The sequence below is a fragment of the Megalops cyprinoides genome, chromosome 3, assembly GCF_013368585.1.
Source record: "Megalops cyprinoides isolate fMegCyp1 chromosome 3, fMegCyp1.pri, whole genome shotgun sequence".
In the NCBI taxonomy this organism is placed as follows: Eukaryota; Metazoa; Chordata; class Actinopteri; order Elopiformes; family Megalopidae; genus Megalops; species Megalops cyprinoides.
In genome coordinates this window covers 49,293,854-49,314,169 of record NC_050585.1, presented here as the reverse complement: position 1 = coordinate 49,314,169, position 20,316 = coordinate 49,293,854, and the positions used below count along the sequence as shown (strand labels likewise).

The window sequence follows — 20,316 nt, the reverse complement described above, 5'->3', positions numbered from 1 at the left end:
TGCCAGTGAATGTGACCATTTACATTCAGTCCAATATTATGAGGGATTGGAGCAAGATATACCCTGCAGAGTTTTCTTGTGTTTTTATTTTCTTTTTTTGGGGCGGTGGGAGTGTTTGGGGCATAAACCCCTTCCGCTTGCCAGCCTCTGTGTGGAGGGACGGTAACCCTGCTCCCTGGCTGATACCCTGCCCCTGGACTCTGGCAGAAGGAAGGGAATGCGGGCTACACCGGCACATCCAGACGGACACACTGACCCAAACAGGTGCCACGGTCACTTGGGTGTCCCCATGGAAGAGGGACCACTCCATACTGACTCTGGGTCTGAGAGACCACAACCACACGTCCTGACCACAAAGACACCGCCTGCCCTCGAACTGCAATCCTCAGAAACATAACCCTCACTATCATGGTAGTTATTGTCACTGAGAATAGTAATAGTGTCCTTTTTTATTATGATGCTTCAAGGGGTCTTCCACATGATCATTTTCTTATATGTTGTGTTCTTCACAGTCACTTGTTAGTAATTCCCATATGTTGCAGTTTTCTGTTAAGGAGTCCTGGGATTTTTTTTTTTTCTAAAGCTGGAATGATGAAATATCAAACTTGATATCATTGTAATGATGATGAAAATTTATACTGATTTTCCTTTCCTCATTCCAATTCCAAACTGTGATTTAAAGGCATGTGTTGAAGGGATGGCAAGTCCTCGAACGGAGAGCATGGTTTTCACTTCTGATGCATCATCCATCGGTACTTTGCGGCACTGAGAAAGGTAGAACACTGGAGAGGCGACAGGAATGATGATCACAGAGTTTGTAATGCTGTCAGGCGTGTGGTTATTGCTGTTTGCCAGCTAGTGTCACAGTAGCAAAACAACAGTGATACCCATATTCAGATGAAGAAGCATTTTGAAGAGAACTGATCAGTTTCTTTCGATTTTCTTCAAAACCACTCACGATTTGAAAATTTTCCCTCTAGGAACATAAGTACCGAGATATATCTGAAAGCAACAAAAGGCTTTGCTTGTGTGGTAATATATGAAGGAACAGAAAGTGAAAGAGAATATCTATATTTTTTGTTATAGTGGTCTCCATCAGCCTGAATTATGTGACACAAGCCCTGTGGCAAAAAAATTATGTCTGCAGTTCTAAATCACTAAGAAACATTACACACCTTTGGCACAGGAGAAGGAACCAATGGCTGATTCTGAGCTCAATTTTCAGTCAGTGCTATCTCACCTTTCATTTGAATACTGATGGAGCAGCAAGATATTCTTCTTTGCAGCAAGAAATAATATTCCATACCTGTAAATGTAATTTTAGCTAACCTGACTATCAAGAATACCTAATGAAGGCCTCTCCATTTCACCTCTGTGTCCCGTGGTCCAGATTTTGAGACACTCTTCAAAGGTCATAATGCTGTTGCTATTTTGTCATACATTTTGTTTATCTGTATATATATACGACATACCCACTGCCATCTGATCAGAGGGGATACAAGTTTATACATGTGATTTTCTTTTTGGATGTATTATTTTTGTATAAAAATGGAAATCAATCTTTTAAAATCATATTTATACCCTGTTGTAAAGTTGATATTTCAAGTAAACAGTTTTTTTTTTCAAAATGAATACAATGGTAGTCTTTGGTATTTTTCAGATCGTGGATTTCAGATCACAATCCTTCTCTGAAATTACAGTGCTCTTGTACTTTAGACCATACTTTCAGAATGTTTCAAAACATATTTACAGATTAGATAAGTCCTTCCTCTAGCCTCATCCATCTCAATGTGTTCGGTGCAGTTTTACCAGTTATGTGCTAACCCAGAGCAGAGACAGGTTCAGTTTAGATTCAGACACTGGGTGAGACAGACCCAGAGCAGAGACAGGCCCACAGTAGGGACAGTCAGAGAGAGAGAAAGGCCCTCTATGTAAGGCTTGTGTGGATTTCAGAGAGTGCGGACAGACCGGCCCTCAAGACAATTAATCGGGGCTGTAGTCTCCAGTATCTTTTTTTTGTTTCAGCAAAAAGTTTCCTGATGACAAGGATGTCAGGAATGCTTATTATCGACCAGATGACCCCCTCACCCCCCTCTACCCCCCCTCCCAGCTCCTGCAAACATTGCTATCTGATGGACACTCCGAGACCCCAGGAGTACAGTGTGTGTGTATCTGTGTGTGTGTGTGTGTGTGTGTGTGTGTGTGTGTGTTCAAACAGTGAGAACAAAGTGTAGCAGTACATACAACAGCACTAAAGGTCTTAAATTCCCTAAAGACATAAAGCGAGAGGGAGCGAATAAATACGTTTGTATCATACACATATTCTGACGCACATTAAAGAAGGTCTTTGTTATGTTTCACATTGCTGTTTCAATCATGTCTGCTCGGGCGAGTCTCTCAACGGAGCATGACGTGTCATTTATCTGAAAGCCCTGGCTGTTGTCCTCCTTGGTGCAGCGGGGGGCCAGTTTGACTGTGTTTTCCCTGCTGTTTAATCATGCGTTCGTTTACTCTCATATCAGCTCATTTCCTCTGCTTATGAAGGAAGGGGGCCGACGCATAGTCGGACACACTCATTCCCACAGACCTGCTGGCCTTTCAGTCCTCTTTGGGCTAGATGCAACGAGATCAAAGAATGTCGTAAACAACACTTTCTGTGCGCATATGTGTGTGTGCGTATGCACATTCATACTCATACATTTGATCCTTGGTCATTTTGGACTATGCAAAATCAAGTACTACCCAACACCAGAGCTGTTGTTCAAACATCATACAATCCTTGCAAAGTCACAGGAAAAACCGCAATATTTATCCTTCACTTAATAACAAAGCATTTGTTATACAGCATTAATACCACATTCACTCTGTTGGAAGTGTAAGACTGTGTGACTGTTGTGATTGGTGATTGCTGTCATCACAGGGCATCCTGATTCATCACCTTTGGTCTGTTGTAAAGGTTAGCAGGCCTTGGTGATTAGAGGCACGAGAGCAGGCGTGAGTGTCTCTGGCTGTCTGTGGGTTCATTGTGTGTGAATGTGTGACAGACCTGGGACACCATGGTAACATGCTGACCTACAGGTGAGGGGGCAGGGGTGCTGAGGTGGATGTCGCAATAAAGACTTGCTGAGTGTTGAGCAAGGACTGTGTGTGTGTGTGTACATGTTTGTGTGTGTGTGTGTGTGTGTGTGTGTGTACACATGTGTGCATGTTTGTGTGAGCGTGCATATGAGATCAAACAGAATTTTAAACAGAGAGCAGAAAATGAGTCTTCTGCGAATTTCACCATGCAAGATCATGCATGTATATTTCTCATTACCATCAATGTTTTAAGTGGGAAACTCATACAAACATGCTGAATTCAAGGAGAAAAAGATCAGAGGCTCATTCCTCAGGTTTACGCCACCGACTATGAGAAATGAATCCTTATAGGAACGGTGCTGTGTGGAAGGTGTGCTGGGAGGGGCCGAAACCATTGTCACAGGAGAGAACCGCACGACTCGAGCAGCGCTCAAGGCCGCCCCGCGGGGCGAGACCTTTGCATGTTATTCTTTTATTACAGGGACGCTGCTATGCGCCGGCTGGGGGACAAAGTTCAGATGCAGCTTCGCTCTGTCCCAGGGGGCCAGGAAATGACTCGCTGCAGGGAGGAGACTGCATGTCAGCACACACTGTTGAGTATCGCGGCATCGTACAGAGCTGGGCTCTGCAATCGGGGCAAACTGGATCCTTGCAAAGATGCAGCATCCCACACTTTCTCAGGCCTCCTTTATGTTTCCCCAAGCAGTTACACCGCACCTATGGAGTGATGCTGAATTCACACTTGCAAGTGCAGCCTTGCTGAGAGAGTGGTAGCTCCTATTGAACATACTGGCAAAGACTTGCTTCAGTGTGCTATATATATACGTATATATCATTGGAAGATGAGGATGTGACATGCCCTATGATATAATGAGATGGGCAGCAGTGTGGTGTAGTGGAAAGTGGCAGGGCTTATAACCAAAAGGCTGCCAGTTCGATTCCTCTGGGGCACTACTGTTACTGACTCTGTTACTGACTCTTTCAGTGGCTGTGGTCAGGCAGACGCCTCCGCAACCTCAAGGCCTGAGAGGCTCCGTAGGAGCTTATTCCCCCAGGCCATCAGAACACTAAATGCAGCTCATACTGGAGTCTAACTTCGTTTCGCACATTTTTCTATGTCTTGCACATTTTTCTATTGTGTTTTATATCTTCCTTAAGTTATTTCTTTTTATATTTTTAAAATATTTTTTCTATTGTAAGTTGTGATTGTGAGTAAATTATATTTTTTCTGTTGTGGGTTGTGATTGTGAGTAAATTATATTTTTTCTATTGTGAGTTGTGATTGTGAGTAAATTATATTTTTCTGTTGTGAGTTATATTCACTAAAAATCAATGTTGGCACAGTTAACACATCTTTTTCATCTTTATAGGCTGTTGTAATTAGCACACATTTTTAAGTGTACATTTCTTCTTGTTTCTTTGCATGTCATTTCTTGTTTTGCTGTCACTACACAAACTCAGCATCTCTACAAATGATTTATTCCTAAAGGCCATCAGCTTTGGCACAAGTCATTGAAACCTGCCATTATAATTACTGTACATCTTTTCATGCTTTCCAAATCTCAACAGCTCAGTCAAAGCCTTTTTTAGTCTTTATCTGCATTTATTTCCAGCCACTTGAATTTGCAATACCCAAAGCAATGAGACTATTGCTTTTTATTACCAGTGTGTGGCTTATCGTTTAGACATGAATCTTCCCTGTTTATTGGCCTTTACCTTAAGTTTGTGCAGCAGCAACGTAAGTGCTTGACTGTTAAATGTGTCTCATGAGACTATCACTCATGAAATGTTCGTCGCACAGTCTCACAGACAAGAACATGCAAAAATGTCATTTTCATCGTTCGATGTGGTTTGGCGAATTTTTTGCCTGGCCTTGAACCCCAACCTGCGTGTTCTTTCCGACGTCTGTCCTTGTGCTTACAACTTGTTTCCTCAATTCTCCCCAGTTGCCAGGACAGGCCACTTTGCCAGGGTCAGAGTTCACCTGACAAACATCTCCTGGATCAGGGCTGTGTATTTCTTTGGTGCCAGAGAAGACAGAAGGAAATCAAAAGGCACCAGGCAATATCACAATGATGCGGACCAACCAAAGTGAATTAAGCTTCACACTTTATTCACATTCAGATTTGATTGTTTGCAGTGGTGGAGTCTGTGTGCACATGCGGCATGCGTGTGTGGGTTTATGTGTGTGCGTTTGTGTGTGTACACTTGTGCTTACACGAGAAGGTAGATCCGAGTTGCTGATACTTTATGTTTAACAGGGGTAGCTGAGGGGCTGTCTCAACGAGGGTCACAAACAAAGCCTCCACCCTTAGGAGAGGGCCTGTCTGAGGACACACTGCAGCAGCATTGCTCTCCCTGTAGGATCTGCGGGTCCCGCTTCTTGGGCGTTTGAGGGAGGCTCTGTTTGCTCTCTCAGTGCCTGTCTCCAGCCTCGCAAGATACGGCCCGAAACACAACGAAACCTGAATCTTTTATTGCAGCATTTGTTTAAACCCCCAGTGATTTCGGCAGACGCAGACACACACACACACACACACACACACACACACACAGATTTGCAGGCTGTGAGTGCTGGTAATGATTACATTAATCCTGCAGGTGTCTCAGTCATGTTCAAACTATTTTTACAGCCTTATTTGTCACCTTTATTTCATTACTCATGACGTCCTACATAAATTATAATCACTACCTCATATTATATTACAAATATTACTGCTGGTTCATTGCTGCTTTTTGAACAAAATCCTATTTCTCCAAATTTGCAATTTACCGTAATATATTGAACTTTATGAGCACCATTCTTGAACTACCGTGCTGCAGTCCCACAGGCAAGACACCCTGGGACTGAATGTGGTTTGGGGGTGAATGTGGCTGGGTTTGCGCTATTGTCCCCTGAGGTCCCCCTAGTGGTTAAAAGACAGTGCTGTGTAATGGTGCAATCAAAGGAGGAGCCCTGCTGAGTGACCTCTTGTAATCCTATGATGGCGCCCAGTTTGGTTATCAATAGAGCCTTTGATTTATGTCCCAGGGAGCCACCAAAGATCACAGAGCTGGTCTATTAGCACTTGTTTTGAGTTCTGGGCTTCAGAGAAACAAAAGAAAAAGGGTAAAGGACAAGGAGAAATAATGGGATGCTAGTACAGAGCATGTCTGGTAATTGACAATTAGCAATGAATATGTACAACTTTATTTCAAAGAATGAACATGTGAACTGTACCTTTACCCTCTCCAGAGAGCTACAGATTTTGTAGACGTATTCACATAAAATATACATTTATTCATACTCATGTAATAGAAATAGGTGTTCAGGCCAAAGTTGATGGCTGTCACATCAGTTTTACTGGGTTTTTTCCTCAAGATATGTTCCATATAGTGTAAATCTGTCCGGATACTAGTCTCTGGGTGTGTTTAATGTATTTGACAGTAGCAGTGACATTTCAATCATCATGTTGTTGAACGCTTTCCCTCACACACTAGCAGCCTAGCTGTTTCCATTTGGTCTGCATTTGCATTTCAGTGTGGGAGCGTTCGCACTGCACGCGAGTATGATTATAAGTTGTGAAGAATTCTGCTGTAAAGCTGCTGCAATTAATGTGGGCTGAAAAAGAGTGACGAGGTCCATTTTTTAGTCCTTTTTTTTTGCACAGCTGCTTTTGTGCCCTCTGATTTTTTGTGAATTTGATCTATCAGCCATTGTTAAACAAATTCACCTGCATTCTTGGCCTTAGTCTCTGCCCCTATTTGTCACCCATCACCGACACAGGACTGTGGCCAAAGGAACCTAGGTCAGTGACTGCAGTACCATTGTCCCAAAGAAGAGGACTTAAATGAAGTTAGATAAATGCCGAGGGAGGGAGAGAGAGAAAGAGAGAGGAAAAGATGCAAACATAACATTACAGTCATTTAGGAGACACTCCCATCCAGAGCAGCTTACATACTGTAGATTACAATTTTATCCATTTATACAGTTGGGTATTTACTGAGGCAATTATGGGTTAAGTACCTTTCCCAAGGGTACAACAGCAGTGCCCAAGCACGGAATCAAATCAGCAACCTTTGGTTATAAGCCTTGCACTGTACCACTGCTCCACACCGCTTATGGGGCATACGATGTTACACAGACACTCTGATGTACGCCAGCGCATGCGGTCAAGCACACCTCAGACTGTCTGTGCTCTCACTCTAACAGTGGACATGCCAGTTCTTCCCTCTCTTTGCTGGGATATGGGGGAAGCTCAGAGTGCCTATAAAACAGAGCGGGACAGAGGACTCGTGACAGGAGCGCAGTTACGACTCGCTGCATTTGCTCATTAGACAGTCGCCTACGGCTGCAGGTATTCCCACCAGCCTTATTCTCCCTGCTTCCCACCTCCTGCCCCATGCTGTTCACCTTATGTATGCCGGTATTATTTCGTGCGCACGGCTGAGGATGCAGAGCTTGCAGGTAGCTGAACGGGGTGGGCGTTCTGTCCCCCTGTTCCGCAGTGCTGACGCAGGCCAAAAATCAGGGACCGGGGCGGGAGGGGGGAGGGGGTTTGGGGGCGATGGCGGAGGTTTGGTCCCGGGCAGGGTTGAGAGGTCAACGCGGAGGGCGAGTGGGACATGCTGAGAACAGAAGGACGGGACAAAGGGGGCCGAAAGTGGAAAGCGGCGGGGAGCATTTTCGGCGGTGTGTTCAGCGGCCCTGGCAGAATGGCCACTACATCAACTCCAGCAGGGACTCCGTGGGGCTCGCGGATTGTGCCTCCCGGCGGGGGTCAGGGGTCGGCAGGCCGCTCTCTGCCACGGCTAATTGGTGACTCCGAGGCGAGCCCTCGGTGGAGGGACGCCCCGTCGCAGCGGAATATAACAGCATTGAGCTGCCTCACAATGCCAGAGATGCGGGATGGTGATCAGTCGTGGTCCTCAGACAGCCATGCTGACCCACGCCAATACGCCTCTCCCGCCACCACTGTCTGTGGTTCTGCCGTGACCTCTTGCATTACAATGTAGGAAAAAAAAAACTCTGACCATAGCAGGGAAAATCTTCACAGATTTTTAATTCTTTTTTTAAAGAGGTGTTTAATTGGTTTCCATGGGCAGGATTTCACAGTCTAAATTCCTCAACAGATCTAACAGAGGACTTTTCTGGTGTTTTAATTTTGTACATTTTTAATGGGTTGGTTTATCTACACCACTAAGGCAACAAAGCACTAATCCGTCTGAGGCATAGTGTGTAATTATAAGTAATAATGTGGACCAAACAGGCACATACAGAAATATCAATATCTATGTAAATCACATCAGTATAAAACAATCTAATTGTAATGCAGTTAATGCATTGTTTGGTGATCAATGGGGTGAATGGAAAACATTTCATGTTCTCAGGGATCAATCTTGCAAGCAATCTCTGGGCTGAAAAGGGAGCGGGGGAACAGTGCTTTTCCGGACATTGTTCTTAAATAGGGGTAAATGAGTTGGGTCTTTTCCAGCCTTTTCACTCAGGGTGGTGACTGATTAGGCGGCACTCACTGTCCACAGGGGTGGCAGTAGTCGCCACGCTGGTGCTGTCATGTGGTTAATGCTGAAGGGGTTAATAATTCACGGTGCAGGAATGCCCTGCATAGGACTTGGTTAATGTTCACCTCGCTCAGTGAGCCCCACTAGGGCCTTGCCAGGGGCCAACCCTACTCCAGCACCCCAGGGATACACTACACTAGCTGCACTGACCCTGAATTCGGATATCTGCCAATAAGCCTTGAGACACACACAGGCTAAAGAACACTAATCCTCCAGGTACCTATAGGGCAGAGAGAGACCTTTCAATTCCAAACTGATAAAAGCCAGGAAAGCTTTCAAAAATGACAGCTGTGTTGATTCAGTATAATAAAATCCCGAGGTTGCTCAGGATATACTAACTGTAACTTCCTAAAGGCCTTCATAAATCATATATGACACCTTCAAGATCTTTTAGTGATCCTGATCATATAATCATACATGACCATGACCACTTTATAGAACAAACAAACAAATTTTAAATAAATGATATGCTTAATGACTGCAGATACAGAGAGATGAAGCATGTTTTCACATATATAAATTCATGTTTTACATTACATTACATTACATTCACACAATGTAATGTAACGAATGCAATGTCACTCTTCTGTATGTCAATCACAAAAAATCATTATTATTCTTTATGAATACTCTTTTAACACTACAAACACCATGCTACCACTAAAGCTGAAGACAATATAATCTATATATTATCCTATAAAGACCAATCCTGAGATGGAGTTGCACCTGAGGATTAATCCACCAAACAGCACTGGTATTAAAAGGATGTATCTGTGTGTGAGCCATATGGATCATCAACATTATACTACACCTACAGTCCTCTATACTTACAGTACTGTACAAGTGTCTTGGACATTCAGGGCATATAACACATGGACATGTATATCTTATTACACAAACAGTAAAATTGCTATAGATTTGTATGATGAAGAATGAAGAATAATCAACATATGTAACTGAAATAACAGGAATCACCTTAAGGGTGTGGTATGTGAAGCATAATTAGCAAGTACAGAGAAATATCATCTGCTATTGACAAGCCCAAGACTGGAAGACCCAAACATTAGTCTGAGAATGATGAAGAATGCTTAACATGAATATCATTGTCGAACAGTAAGAAGACGAGCTCTTCTGTGACAGCAGAACTGGCCGAAGGTGCATGCTTTTCAAGGTCACTCTTGTGTTCAGCATTTAAAACTTAAACTTACTTAAAAAAGTAAAAAAAAAACAGCAGAGGAAAGTAAAGAAAGGGGAACAAGAGTAAAAAAATAAAACATGCACAAACCTTAACAAAAAACTCTTAGTTTCCTTATACATCGGGGAATAAAAACGCAAAATGACTAAGTCTTTTGCATAGCAGTGTGCAGGAATTATTACCCAGTACATATGAGGAACAAAGAGTTTGAATTCGTTCATTCATGAAGGTTGACTCATTGCAGAAGCAAACACCAGGCAGCTCTGGGCAGGCTGAATTCTTGCATTTTAATGGCAAATTATTTATCTATGTTCATAAAGTACCGAGAACAGGTCTCTGCTGCAGACCTGTTCCCCCTCAATGTAATATCAGTCCAAGCTTGTAATGCGGGAACTTGGGCCAGCACTGTGGCTCTCCCATATAGGTGCTGTTGGGATTTTCAGTGGAAAAGATGGAACTTGTAATGTTTCTATTGTGGTGGCAAAGGGGCAGAAGAGGGGTCCATGTCCGCCCGGGTGACGGATAGGATCGGGGGGATCGTACAGCTCCCCTGTCCCAGGCTGGGCTCATTAAGCTGTAAATCTCCCCGGACAAGACAGCGGGGACAAAAAGACGGGCTGAGGGGGCTGGCCCCTGTGACCCCAGTCTTGTCACAGGCCCTGCCATGAGGCCCGTACCACTGAAACAGGTTGTGCGTGGGGCCACACAAAGAGCTCAATGCCACTGCTGGCCTGTAAAAGTGTCCAACAAATTCAAAAGGGAAACATCAGCGGAAAAACACACAACAGCCAAGAAAGGGCCATTTAGTGGATATTTAGTGGTAGCTGGATTTCAGGAAAATATATGGCTGTCTGTGAGAGCTGTGTGAATGACAGGACCCAGAGCTGTTTTCCCGTGTAATGGTTGTCTGATCCTCACTGACTCACAAAGGTTTTTCTAAGCATTGTGTTGTGGGAGTGACCAAATGGACATTTCAGATATACCACAGGCTACATTACATCACATTACATTACATTCATTCATCCAGAGCGACTTCCAACACAGAAGAACAGAAGTGTATCCATTCTGGTTGAATTAGCAATGGATATTTTGAGAAGAATATCTTGCTGAGATACAGCAGCCTTAATTTGTTCATTGATTTTTAAGTGCATTGTGTGGTTACCAGCGAGGTTGCTTATGGCTGTGTTTCAACAGTTATTTTTTTCAGACCTTGAGTAAACAGAAATAAAAAAAAGCTCTTTATGCACCAACTGTATTAAGGACATAACTTAAGAGGCAAATATATTGACTTTGTTTTCCTCAAACAAAAAAGTTTTATAAAAATCAATGAGAACATTAAACATGCTCCTTATATGACTCACTGGCCTAAGTAACAGGCATTGTTGACTAACTGTATCAGAGTACTATTGTACACACAGTACTATAAGTACTGTGTGTGCGTGTGTGTGTGTGTGTGTGTGTGTGTGTGTGTGTGTGTGTGTGTATGTGTGTGTGTGTGTGTGTGTGAGAGAGAGAGAGAGAGAGAGAGAGAGTATGTGTGTATGTGTGCTTTTCTGTCATGTTTGGTTTTTGTCACATTCTTGCCAAGCACATTTCTGCATTATGATAATGTGGAGAACAGTTATATTACTTAGTAGTTTTTTATTTTTTTATTTCTATGATTAACTCATCAATCATCATTTTAAAGACACCCTATGGAAATCCACAATGCATGAACCATTACATGAAATACGACCTTAATGCGTTTTTTCACGTTGATTTACCTTATATTCGTGCATCACGGACCTCTTCGTCTCTCAAAATCCAGTCTCAGTTTACAGAGCTGATATAATTGCGACATCATGCGGAATTTAAATGACACTGCAAAGACGCGAACTTAAGGCTCGATAATCAATAGTCGACATCTAAGTTCGATGCAGGAGAGTTTCGACTAGTAATGGCTCTCGATGTTGCCATGCTGGGTGAATGAAACATGGACGCTTTCGACTTGTTTCGGAAGCTTGGAGCCGGAGCAAAATTTGATTTTAAAAGGTTTGGGAAAGATGCCGAACGATTTAAGGTAAAAGCGAAGCAGTAATTTGTCGTGATTTTAGTTATGTATCGTTTTTTTTTAAATAATATGCAGCTGGAAAGCCGGTATAGCTGGCTCGGTAGCTAACCTAGCTATCTGAAGAACATGTGTGGCTAACTCCATGCTTGTGTGAATTGGGGATTGCAAACTGTATTTCAAACAGCTACTCATTATCACTCTGAAAATAAAAGTTTCTTAAGTGTTGTTTATTCAATAATTGGTACTAATTGCAACGTTGTTCCCTTTACAAAAAAAATGAAAAAAAAAAAAAATTCCTGCAGTGGTGTGGCAATTCAGTGCTGCTAGATAGTTTGAATTCAGACTGAGTCGATAGTTGGCTACATTGGCTAACTAGCTAGCAAACAAATTGATTTAGCAATGTCATTGGCGTATCCATCAACCACTGTTAATTTACTAACTGTATAGATACGACTTGGTGTTAAAAAAATCGTTCACAAAATTTATTGATGTCAGGGGTTAGGACTCGTAAGGTGACGAATGGCTAAATGCCAGAGAGTGTCACTTACAATGTAAAGCTGAGGGTAACGTGAACATGCTCGCTAACGTGTGGTGCGTGTTTCCCTGTCATTTCCCTCTGATGCACCGGGGTGTCATGCAGTACCTGAGATGGCACAACACGAGCACCCTCTTAGCACAGGTGTTAGCACTGACGTGTTCTATGTTTTGTGCTCCGCGTTCTTGTGTCTGTAAATGTTGTAATACAGCGGTGTTTTTGTTTTTATTTCAGGTTGTGAGACCTCAGAAGAAAAATGGAGCAGAATCTGCGGATCTCCTGGCTGAGATTGACTTCTTTGGCACAGGGAGACAGGGTGACTCTCAGCGTGAGAAAGAGACGAGGGAGAGTGAGGAAGAAGAGCCGTCTGAGGCAGAGGAAGAACAGTCTTTTCATGCTGGCAAAAGGAAAAGAGGTGTGGAGGACAACCCTGTGAAAACTAAGAAAAAGAAAAACAAAAACAAAAAGCAAGCACAAGGTACTGTATGTTGTGCATAGGGTTCTCGGGTCATTCAGCGCTGGATGTACTTTTTTATTGCAAGAATATTTAGGAAAGAACACGAATATTGCTACACTTAGTAGAGCTTTAAAAATGTGTTTTTTAAATTTATTTTCTCCTTCCTCTCACTGGGAGTATAGATGGAAATGTTCCAGATGTCAGTGTCCAACAGGGGGAGGATGCCGGTGAGGGCGTACGATGGGTGTCCTCTTTGGACAGGAAGGCCAAGGGACCCAGCAAAGACAACAAGGACAAGACCTCTTTGAAAAGGCTGAAGCACCTTCACCAAGAGAAGGTGCGTGGGAGTCCTGCAGTATGCAGTGAGCCTCAGGGAGTCTTCAGCTGTTAATGTCATTTAACTGGAGTGCTTGTCATGGCTCTGTCCTGTGACCATGTGCATCAATGATAGGCTCTTGAATTACCAGGACAGTCAGTAGCTTCTGGTGCTCTCTTTGTGCATGGCTTCAGTCATGTTTCTACCAAATGGAAGGTCCAGCAATGTGCTGAGATTATTTAGGATAATTCATCTGAAGATGAGATGTCTCATCTCTTGCAGTCATCAGTCTGGAACTGTGCTGAAATGCCATTGGTAACCCTTTCGCATGTACGGTCACACCGGTGTGGTTAACTGTTGAGCGCGTGCGGTCAAACCGGTGTGATTAAACTGGAAATAGATTGGAAAAATTCTAGAAATGTTAGCTTTGTGGAAACACCACTTTAACGTTAAAAAGTATAGCAAATGCGGCGGTGAAAACTATGAGAAGCTTAATAATGCTAATGAAAACATAACAAACCATATAACATAACACACGCCCCACATAGCATAAAATAAGTTACGTGCGAAAGGGTTGACACTGAGCTTCTCCCCCAGGTCAATCGCATCAGGCATCAGAACCGGATCAATGCCCATGGCACGGACGTCCCTGACCCCGTCTGCACCTTTGAGGAGCTCCAGGAGGAGTACAAGCTGGACCCACGGATCGTCCAGAACATCCGGGCAGCTGGGTTTCAGACTCCCACGCCCATCCAGATGCAGGCCATTCCCCTCATGTTACATGTGAGTCCTCCCTCTGTCTCCACCTGCCCACTCCCCACACTCCAGACACAGCTCCCTCCCAGGAGATGTCCCCTGCATTTTCTCCCAGGCACTAGAATGAGAGACTCTGCCCATTGGTCTGGGTGTGACTCTTCACTCATGCGTTTCACTGAAAAGGGCAACAGTATGGCATACTGGTAAGGAGTAGGACTTGTAACCAAAATGTCGCTGGTTCAGTTCCCCTGCCGGGGCACTGCTGGTGTATCCATGGGCTTAACCCATAATTGCCTCAGTAAATATCCAGCTGTATAAATGGATACCGTGTAAAAACTGTAACCTGTGTAAGTCGCTCTGGATAAGACAATAATGTAATGTGACGTAATGTTTCAGCGGCGGGAGATTTTGGCGTGCGCGCCCACGGGCTCAGGGAAGACCATGGCGTTCAGTCTGCCTCTACTTGCGCACCTCCGACAGCCCGTCAACAAGGGCTTCCGCGCCCTCGTCATCTCCCCGACGCGGGAGCTCGCGAGCCAGGTGAGAATCCGCACTCACTGCGATGTGCTGATCGACTCCTTCATTTTACACTCAGACAGTCTGTGCCATAGGTCGTGTGGTATACTGCTGCCTGGAGACTAGCAAATCTGATCCTGAGCTTAAAAAAAGTAAAACTTTTGGGTTGAAAGAGGGTCTCTAGGAGCTGTGTATTTTTCTTTCCTGGGCAAGAATACAGTTGGTCACTTTAAATGAACGTGTGTGTGTGAATATATGTACAGATAGCCCCTATGACCACCAAAAAGCTACGATTTATTATGAAAGACAGGTCAGAGAATTGGAATGAGTGAGGAAAAAGAGCCAGTGAAAGCCTCAGTGTAAGAAAGGCTGAATAGGCAGTTATGTTCTCGTTTAATGCAGACTCATCGAGAGTTGTTGAAGCTATCAGAGGGTGTGGGATTCAGGGTTCATATGATCGACAAAGGATCTGACGCTGCCAAGAAGTACGGACCCAAGTCTGCCAAGAAATTTGGTAAGCTGGAAGCACAGTCTGTGGTATGGGAATGCTTACTAAAACATTGCACAGATAAAAGACTTCAGCGTATGGGATTGTTAATTTAGACTGTTTATCTTTGATTTTCCTGTCCAGACATCCTGGTGACCACACCAAACAGGTTGATATACCTGCTGAAGCAGGATCCCCCAGCCGTCAACCTCAGCAGGTAGGGGGCACTGAGGTCGAGGGAAATTGATGGGTTTGGGTTGTGGGGGTATATTGCACTGTCAGTGTTGGTAACGGGTGTCATTGTGCAGAGATCTGGCTGGGAATAAGGCTACAAACATTATTACAGTGCCGTATAGCACAGTGGTTAAGCAGGAGGACCCGTATCCAAAAGCTTGCTGGTTAGATTCCCTGCTGGGGCACTGCTGCTGTACCCTTGGGAATGGTACTTAACCCAGAATTACCTCAGTGTATATCCAGTTGTATAAATGGGTAATGTAAAAAAAAAATAAATAAAAATAACCAATTTAAGTCGCTCTGGACAAGAGCATGTGCTAAATGCCATTGAAGTAATGTAATGTGTTATGAAGTTTAGAGTTCATAACTGTGGCCATGTAGTCTTGGCTGTATTACTGTGTGGAGTGGCTAGTTGAGGTCAGAGTTAGATATACTAAAGGCATGGCTGCATTACACTGGGGGAGCTGATGCAGCACTGAGTGACTGAGAGGTCAGAGTTAGAGCGTGGGCAGCACTACGGAGCACAGCAGTGTTTAAATGGCCTTGTTGTGGTGCAGCGTGGAGTGGCTGGTGGTGGATGAGTCGGACAAGCTGTTTGAGGACGGGAAGACCGGCTTCCGGGAGCAGCTGGCGACCATCTTCCTGGCTTGCTCCTCCCCCCAAATCCGCAGGGCCTTCTTCAGCGCCACCGTCGCCCTGGACGTGGAGCAGTGGTGCCGGCTCAACCTGGACAACCTGGTCTCTGTCAACATCGGGCCGAGGTGATGTCATGGAATTGGCTATCTTATCTTTGTTTCACACTCATTTCCCTTACACGCTTATGGTAGCAGGAGTCCACCATTACTATGCTACAAACACGTTACCATCATTTTGCAACCAGCGGTGTCTTTTAGCCGCCATGCAAATTACCAGCACAAATACTGCTCATTTGCGTCACTGTTTTACAGACAGTAAATTACATTTTGTGACACTGTTTTATTCCTGCGCTTTTCTGGTAAAACAGGATAAGTCAGTAACACTTTGACGCTTGCTGTTTCCTGGCCAAGTGTCCCTCTCTGTACTATAGCGGATAATTAGAGAGATGTTATTTGCTGACTACGGTTTTCACTGAATGCTTACTTGCCAAGTGTAAGAACACAGATCACGGTCAGTATTGTGCTGATGGTAGTCGCTGTCTTCCTGAATAAAATACTTCAAGGTTTACTGTAGTCCCTCACTTACTCCTCCTATTGATTATGGTAACTGAAATGGTCTCCGAGGAGCCTGTATTGAACAGCGTCTCTCTCTCTCTCCCTGTGTTCAGGAACACTGCAGCAGAGACGGTGGAGCAGGAGCTCCTGTTTGTGGGCACCGAGAACGGGAAGCTGCTGGCCATGAGGGACCTGGTCAAAAAGGTAGCTTTCTGTCTCACTCGAGGCCAAAGAGTGAAGCAGTGATTTCATTTGGCATGCATGGTCTGAGGTCTACCAGCTAGCTTGCACCTTGTGTGGCAAACCATTGAAACCTGGTCATGCAGTGCTTCTAATATTGTTATGGTTTTTTTTTTTCTCACCTTATGGTGTTTTGCTTGTGTTGTACTCTGCCTCACTTGTAAGTCGCTTTGGATAAAAGTGTCTGTCAAATGAATGAATGTAAATGTCAGTCTCATCTCTCCATGCAGGGCTTCATGCCACCCGTGCTGGTGTTTGTGCAGTCCATTGAGCGCGCCCGGGAGCTCTTCCACGAGCTGGTGTATGAGGGCATCAACGTAGACGTCATCCACGCGGACCGCACTCAGCAGCAGGTACCACCAACAGCTACCGGGCGCTCTGTCAGCGTGCTGCTTCTGAGCTCTGAATTCTCTGAAGCTGTCTGTTTCATGACTCTGCATGAATTTTAGATACAGTTGTGGAAAGCTTGTACCTTGTCTGGCCAACCATTGAAACCTGGTCATGCAGCGCTTCTAATATTGTTGACTCCTTATGGTACTCTTGCCTCACTTGTTAGTTGCTTTGGACAAAAGGGTCTGCCAAATGAATAAATACAAAGGTAGATGTAGAAAGAAGTGGCCTTCACAACAATTTGGGCTTAATGTGAGAGGGAAAACGTTTGGTTATTATGTTCCTGTCCCCTCCCTTGCCCCCCCCCTCCCCTGCCCCCCATGCAGAGAGACAACGTCGTGAGCAGTTTCCGTGCGGGAAAGATTTGGGTGCTGATCTGCACGGCCCTGCTTGCCCGCGGAATCGACTTCAAAGGGGTCAACCTGGTCATTAACTACGACTTCCCCACCAGTGCTGTGGAGTACATCCATCGGATTGGTCAGTAAGCGGTGCATAAACCCCCCCCCCCCCCCGGCATCCCTTACTTCACACTGCCACATCTGTACACCAGTAAATTTAAACCCTGCATTCAGTGTAACCTCAAGGTTTTCTTTTCCGTCTGATCTGCCTGTTCCCATTTTTGGTCTTTTATGTACTGTTTGTTTATTTATTTATTTATTTTTTTTTACCAAAATTACTGAAAGATTTAAACGTTAAACTTTAATGTGAAAGGGCATGCATTGTGATCGGTCACCTGGCTGTGCAAATAAAGCAGCCCTTGCTCAACCTCTGTATAAAAACACGTTTCCCCTCCCCTTGTTCCACAGGTAGGACAGGAAGAGCGGGGCACAAGGGGAAAGCGCTCACGTTTTTCACTGAGGATGACAGACCGCTGCTGCGCAGGTACTGAGGGTGGAGGTGGAGGCCGTTTTGAGAATGTACAGTCAAAGGAGAAGCTGACAGCTTTACCTCCGTTCCATCGCAAGCCAAGCTTCATTCACCTTGTAGCGCATGCAGTGCCTTTAATCTTCTCACGAAGCGTTACAAGATTTGCTAGATGCTTGCCACACCTTATGTATTCATATAAAAGCGATATTGTTTGAAACTGGTATTGGATATTGTCATATTCCTCTGTCCCTGCTGGAACTTTTTGTTGTGACACAAACTGATGCAAAGTGTGCAGTAGTACAAGTTTGGCATTTAAGCGGTTCATGAAGCACACACTTCTCTCTGTGGAAGCAACAGTGACACTGTGGTAGTCCATATCACTGTTAATGCAGTTCTGTGCTGTTTGTTTTTTTGCAGCATTGCCAATGTAATTAAGCAGGCGGGTTGCCCGGTCCCTGACTACATGATAGGATTCAAGAAAATACACAGGTGAGATTCTGTCCTTGCATCTACGGCATGCTTTTTCATGCAAATGAAATGATGATTTTAAAACTAAGAAGCTCCAGTACCCAAAAAACTACATTAATCAGCCTAATTAATTATCAGCAGACCACAAGCTTGTCGTTCATTTTAAATGCCTTTTTAGTCAGTCTCAGCTCGTGTCACTGGATCACTGGCTCATGGTGTTTGAATTCAGTGTCATTATGTTGACTTTTGTATGAAACGACACTGTGTCATGTTGATACAGTAAAGAGAAGAGGCGGCTGCAGAAAAAGCCACCCAGGAGGACCACGATCCGCACCACCCCACGCTTCCTGCTGAAGAAGGGTCACGGCAAGGCCAAAAGGTGGGCATTCTGCTCAAATGCTTACGATATTCCCCTCTGGAATCTTCCCCAGTGTTTCATTTCTTTTTCCTGTCAATCAGCGCACTGCATTCAGTGAAAAAGCTTTTCAGTGACTGTGGCAGTAAAACACATCTTTGCGTTTGATTTCTCCCCAGAAACAAGCCGAAGGATGCAAAGCAGTCTGAAAGTGGGCAGGCTAGCACTGAGAGCACAGCCGGCTGAGAAACTGAGAGAGTGCGCATGTCTTGATGGATGAATGAATGAAAGTTTGGATTAAATGCTGCGTGCTATGTTACTGTTTGTATCAAAGGAGATATTTCAGACCCGGCTTCACCTTGCACTGTCGAGGCATTTTATAAGTTCAGATCCCCCCCCATTAAGGAATAAATTGCTCTATACATAGCTGCGTTACTCATCTCTGTCCATGTCTCAGAAGGTTTTCTATAAGTGTGGATCCTCCCATGCTACAAGTCAACTGTAAAAATGTTTTTTTTTCTATGTACATTTTTTTTATTCAAGTGCATTATAAGATGCTGTTTTTTGAAAGGTTGTTTTGAATTTCTGTTCAATGTGATATTCTGTGCATGGCAGACATACAAAACTGTTTTACAACAAATTAATGTTAGCAATAAAAATAGATCAATGTTTTCCCTTAATTATGAAGCTCAATTAAAGATCAGTACACAGACTAGAAGTGCATTCAAGGATCTTCAGAGTGCTGGTCTTCAGTGACTGGTAAAAAAAAAGAGAGATTATTCAGTCAGTTCATTTTTTAAAAAATTTTAGTCCAAGCAGGAAAAAAGTACAAACGGCAAGGTGTGCAAAACATGAAGCCTGTTTTATGAATTACAAAATTGTGCAATGTACTTAACATTAACCCATTTCTGGGTATCGCAGAAATAAGAACAAGCTGCAGGTACAAAACAGCCAGGCACACAGTAGTTTACCATTACGTTTTAAAGATGAGCATACAACAGTTTCTGTTTGAAGATACACATAGTGCTGAATAAATACCTTTAGGCAGGACATACATTTGACTAACATGCACATAGTGGCTAGTAATGATCTATGGTTTCAGTGTTAAATTATCATAGTGTGATATCTTTTGGGACACTTAATATACATTGTACCATCCTGCTTATAGTATGCAGAATGACCTGGTAAAGGAACACTTCACTACTTCAGATTCCACTAACGGGGGAGTGATCTAGTCATGGGACATGGTGAAGTCCTGAGAAGCTTGAAGAGGTGTGTGTTTTAGTTAGTCAAAAAATGGTAAGTGATATGAAACGGTCACATTTTACATTCTGGTCATCTGGGCATGTCTATGATACAATATTATCCTGAGGATCAAAGCTTTATCAGAGAGATGTTTATTTTCCTGTCGAAAGGTGCATTATACTAGTACGTATTGGTTTTAATAGGAAGGTCTAATGGTTAATGTACAATGACAGACATGGGCAGTGCAGACCTACTGCGCTATTGAGTTGATCAATGATCTTTACTATACCACAGAATGGAGGTGCTTGGTCCATGCTTCCAGCACAATAGACATTGGCTTCTATGACAAATACCCACAATGACACCCGAGTCCTT

General features: G+C 43.8%; 1 protein-coding gene across 1 annotated transcript; it reads left to right on the top strand.

Annotated features, from left to right (window-relative positions):
• Positions 1-11,785: 11,785 nt before the first annotated feature.
• Positions 11,786-19,131, top strand: ddx52 (DEAD (Asp-Glu-Ala-Asp) box polypeptide 52). The gene is made up of 15 exons (XM_036525171.1): positions 11,786-11,894; positions 12,655-12,898; positions 13,060-13,214; positions 13,791-13,976; positions 14,346-14,489; positions 14,868-14,979; positions 15,097-15,169; positions 15,744-15,947; positions 16,490-16,580; positions 16,847-16,969; positions 17,333-17,483; positions 17,813-17,888; positions 18,291-18,362; positions 18,622-18,720; positions 18,876-19,131. Exons 1-15 carry the CDS (start codon positions 11,808-11,810, stop codon positions 18,940-18,942), a joined length of 1,884 nt encoding a protein of 627 aa, XP_036381064.1. The 5' UTR covers positions 11,786-11,807; the 3' UTR covers positions 18,943-19,131.
• Positions 19,132-20,316: the final 1,185 nt, after the last annotated feature.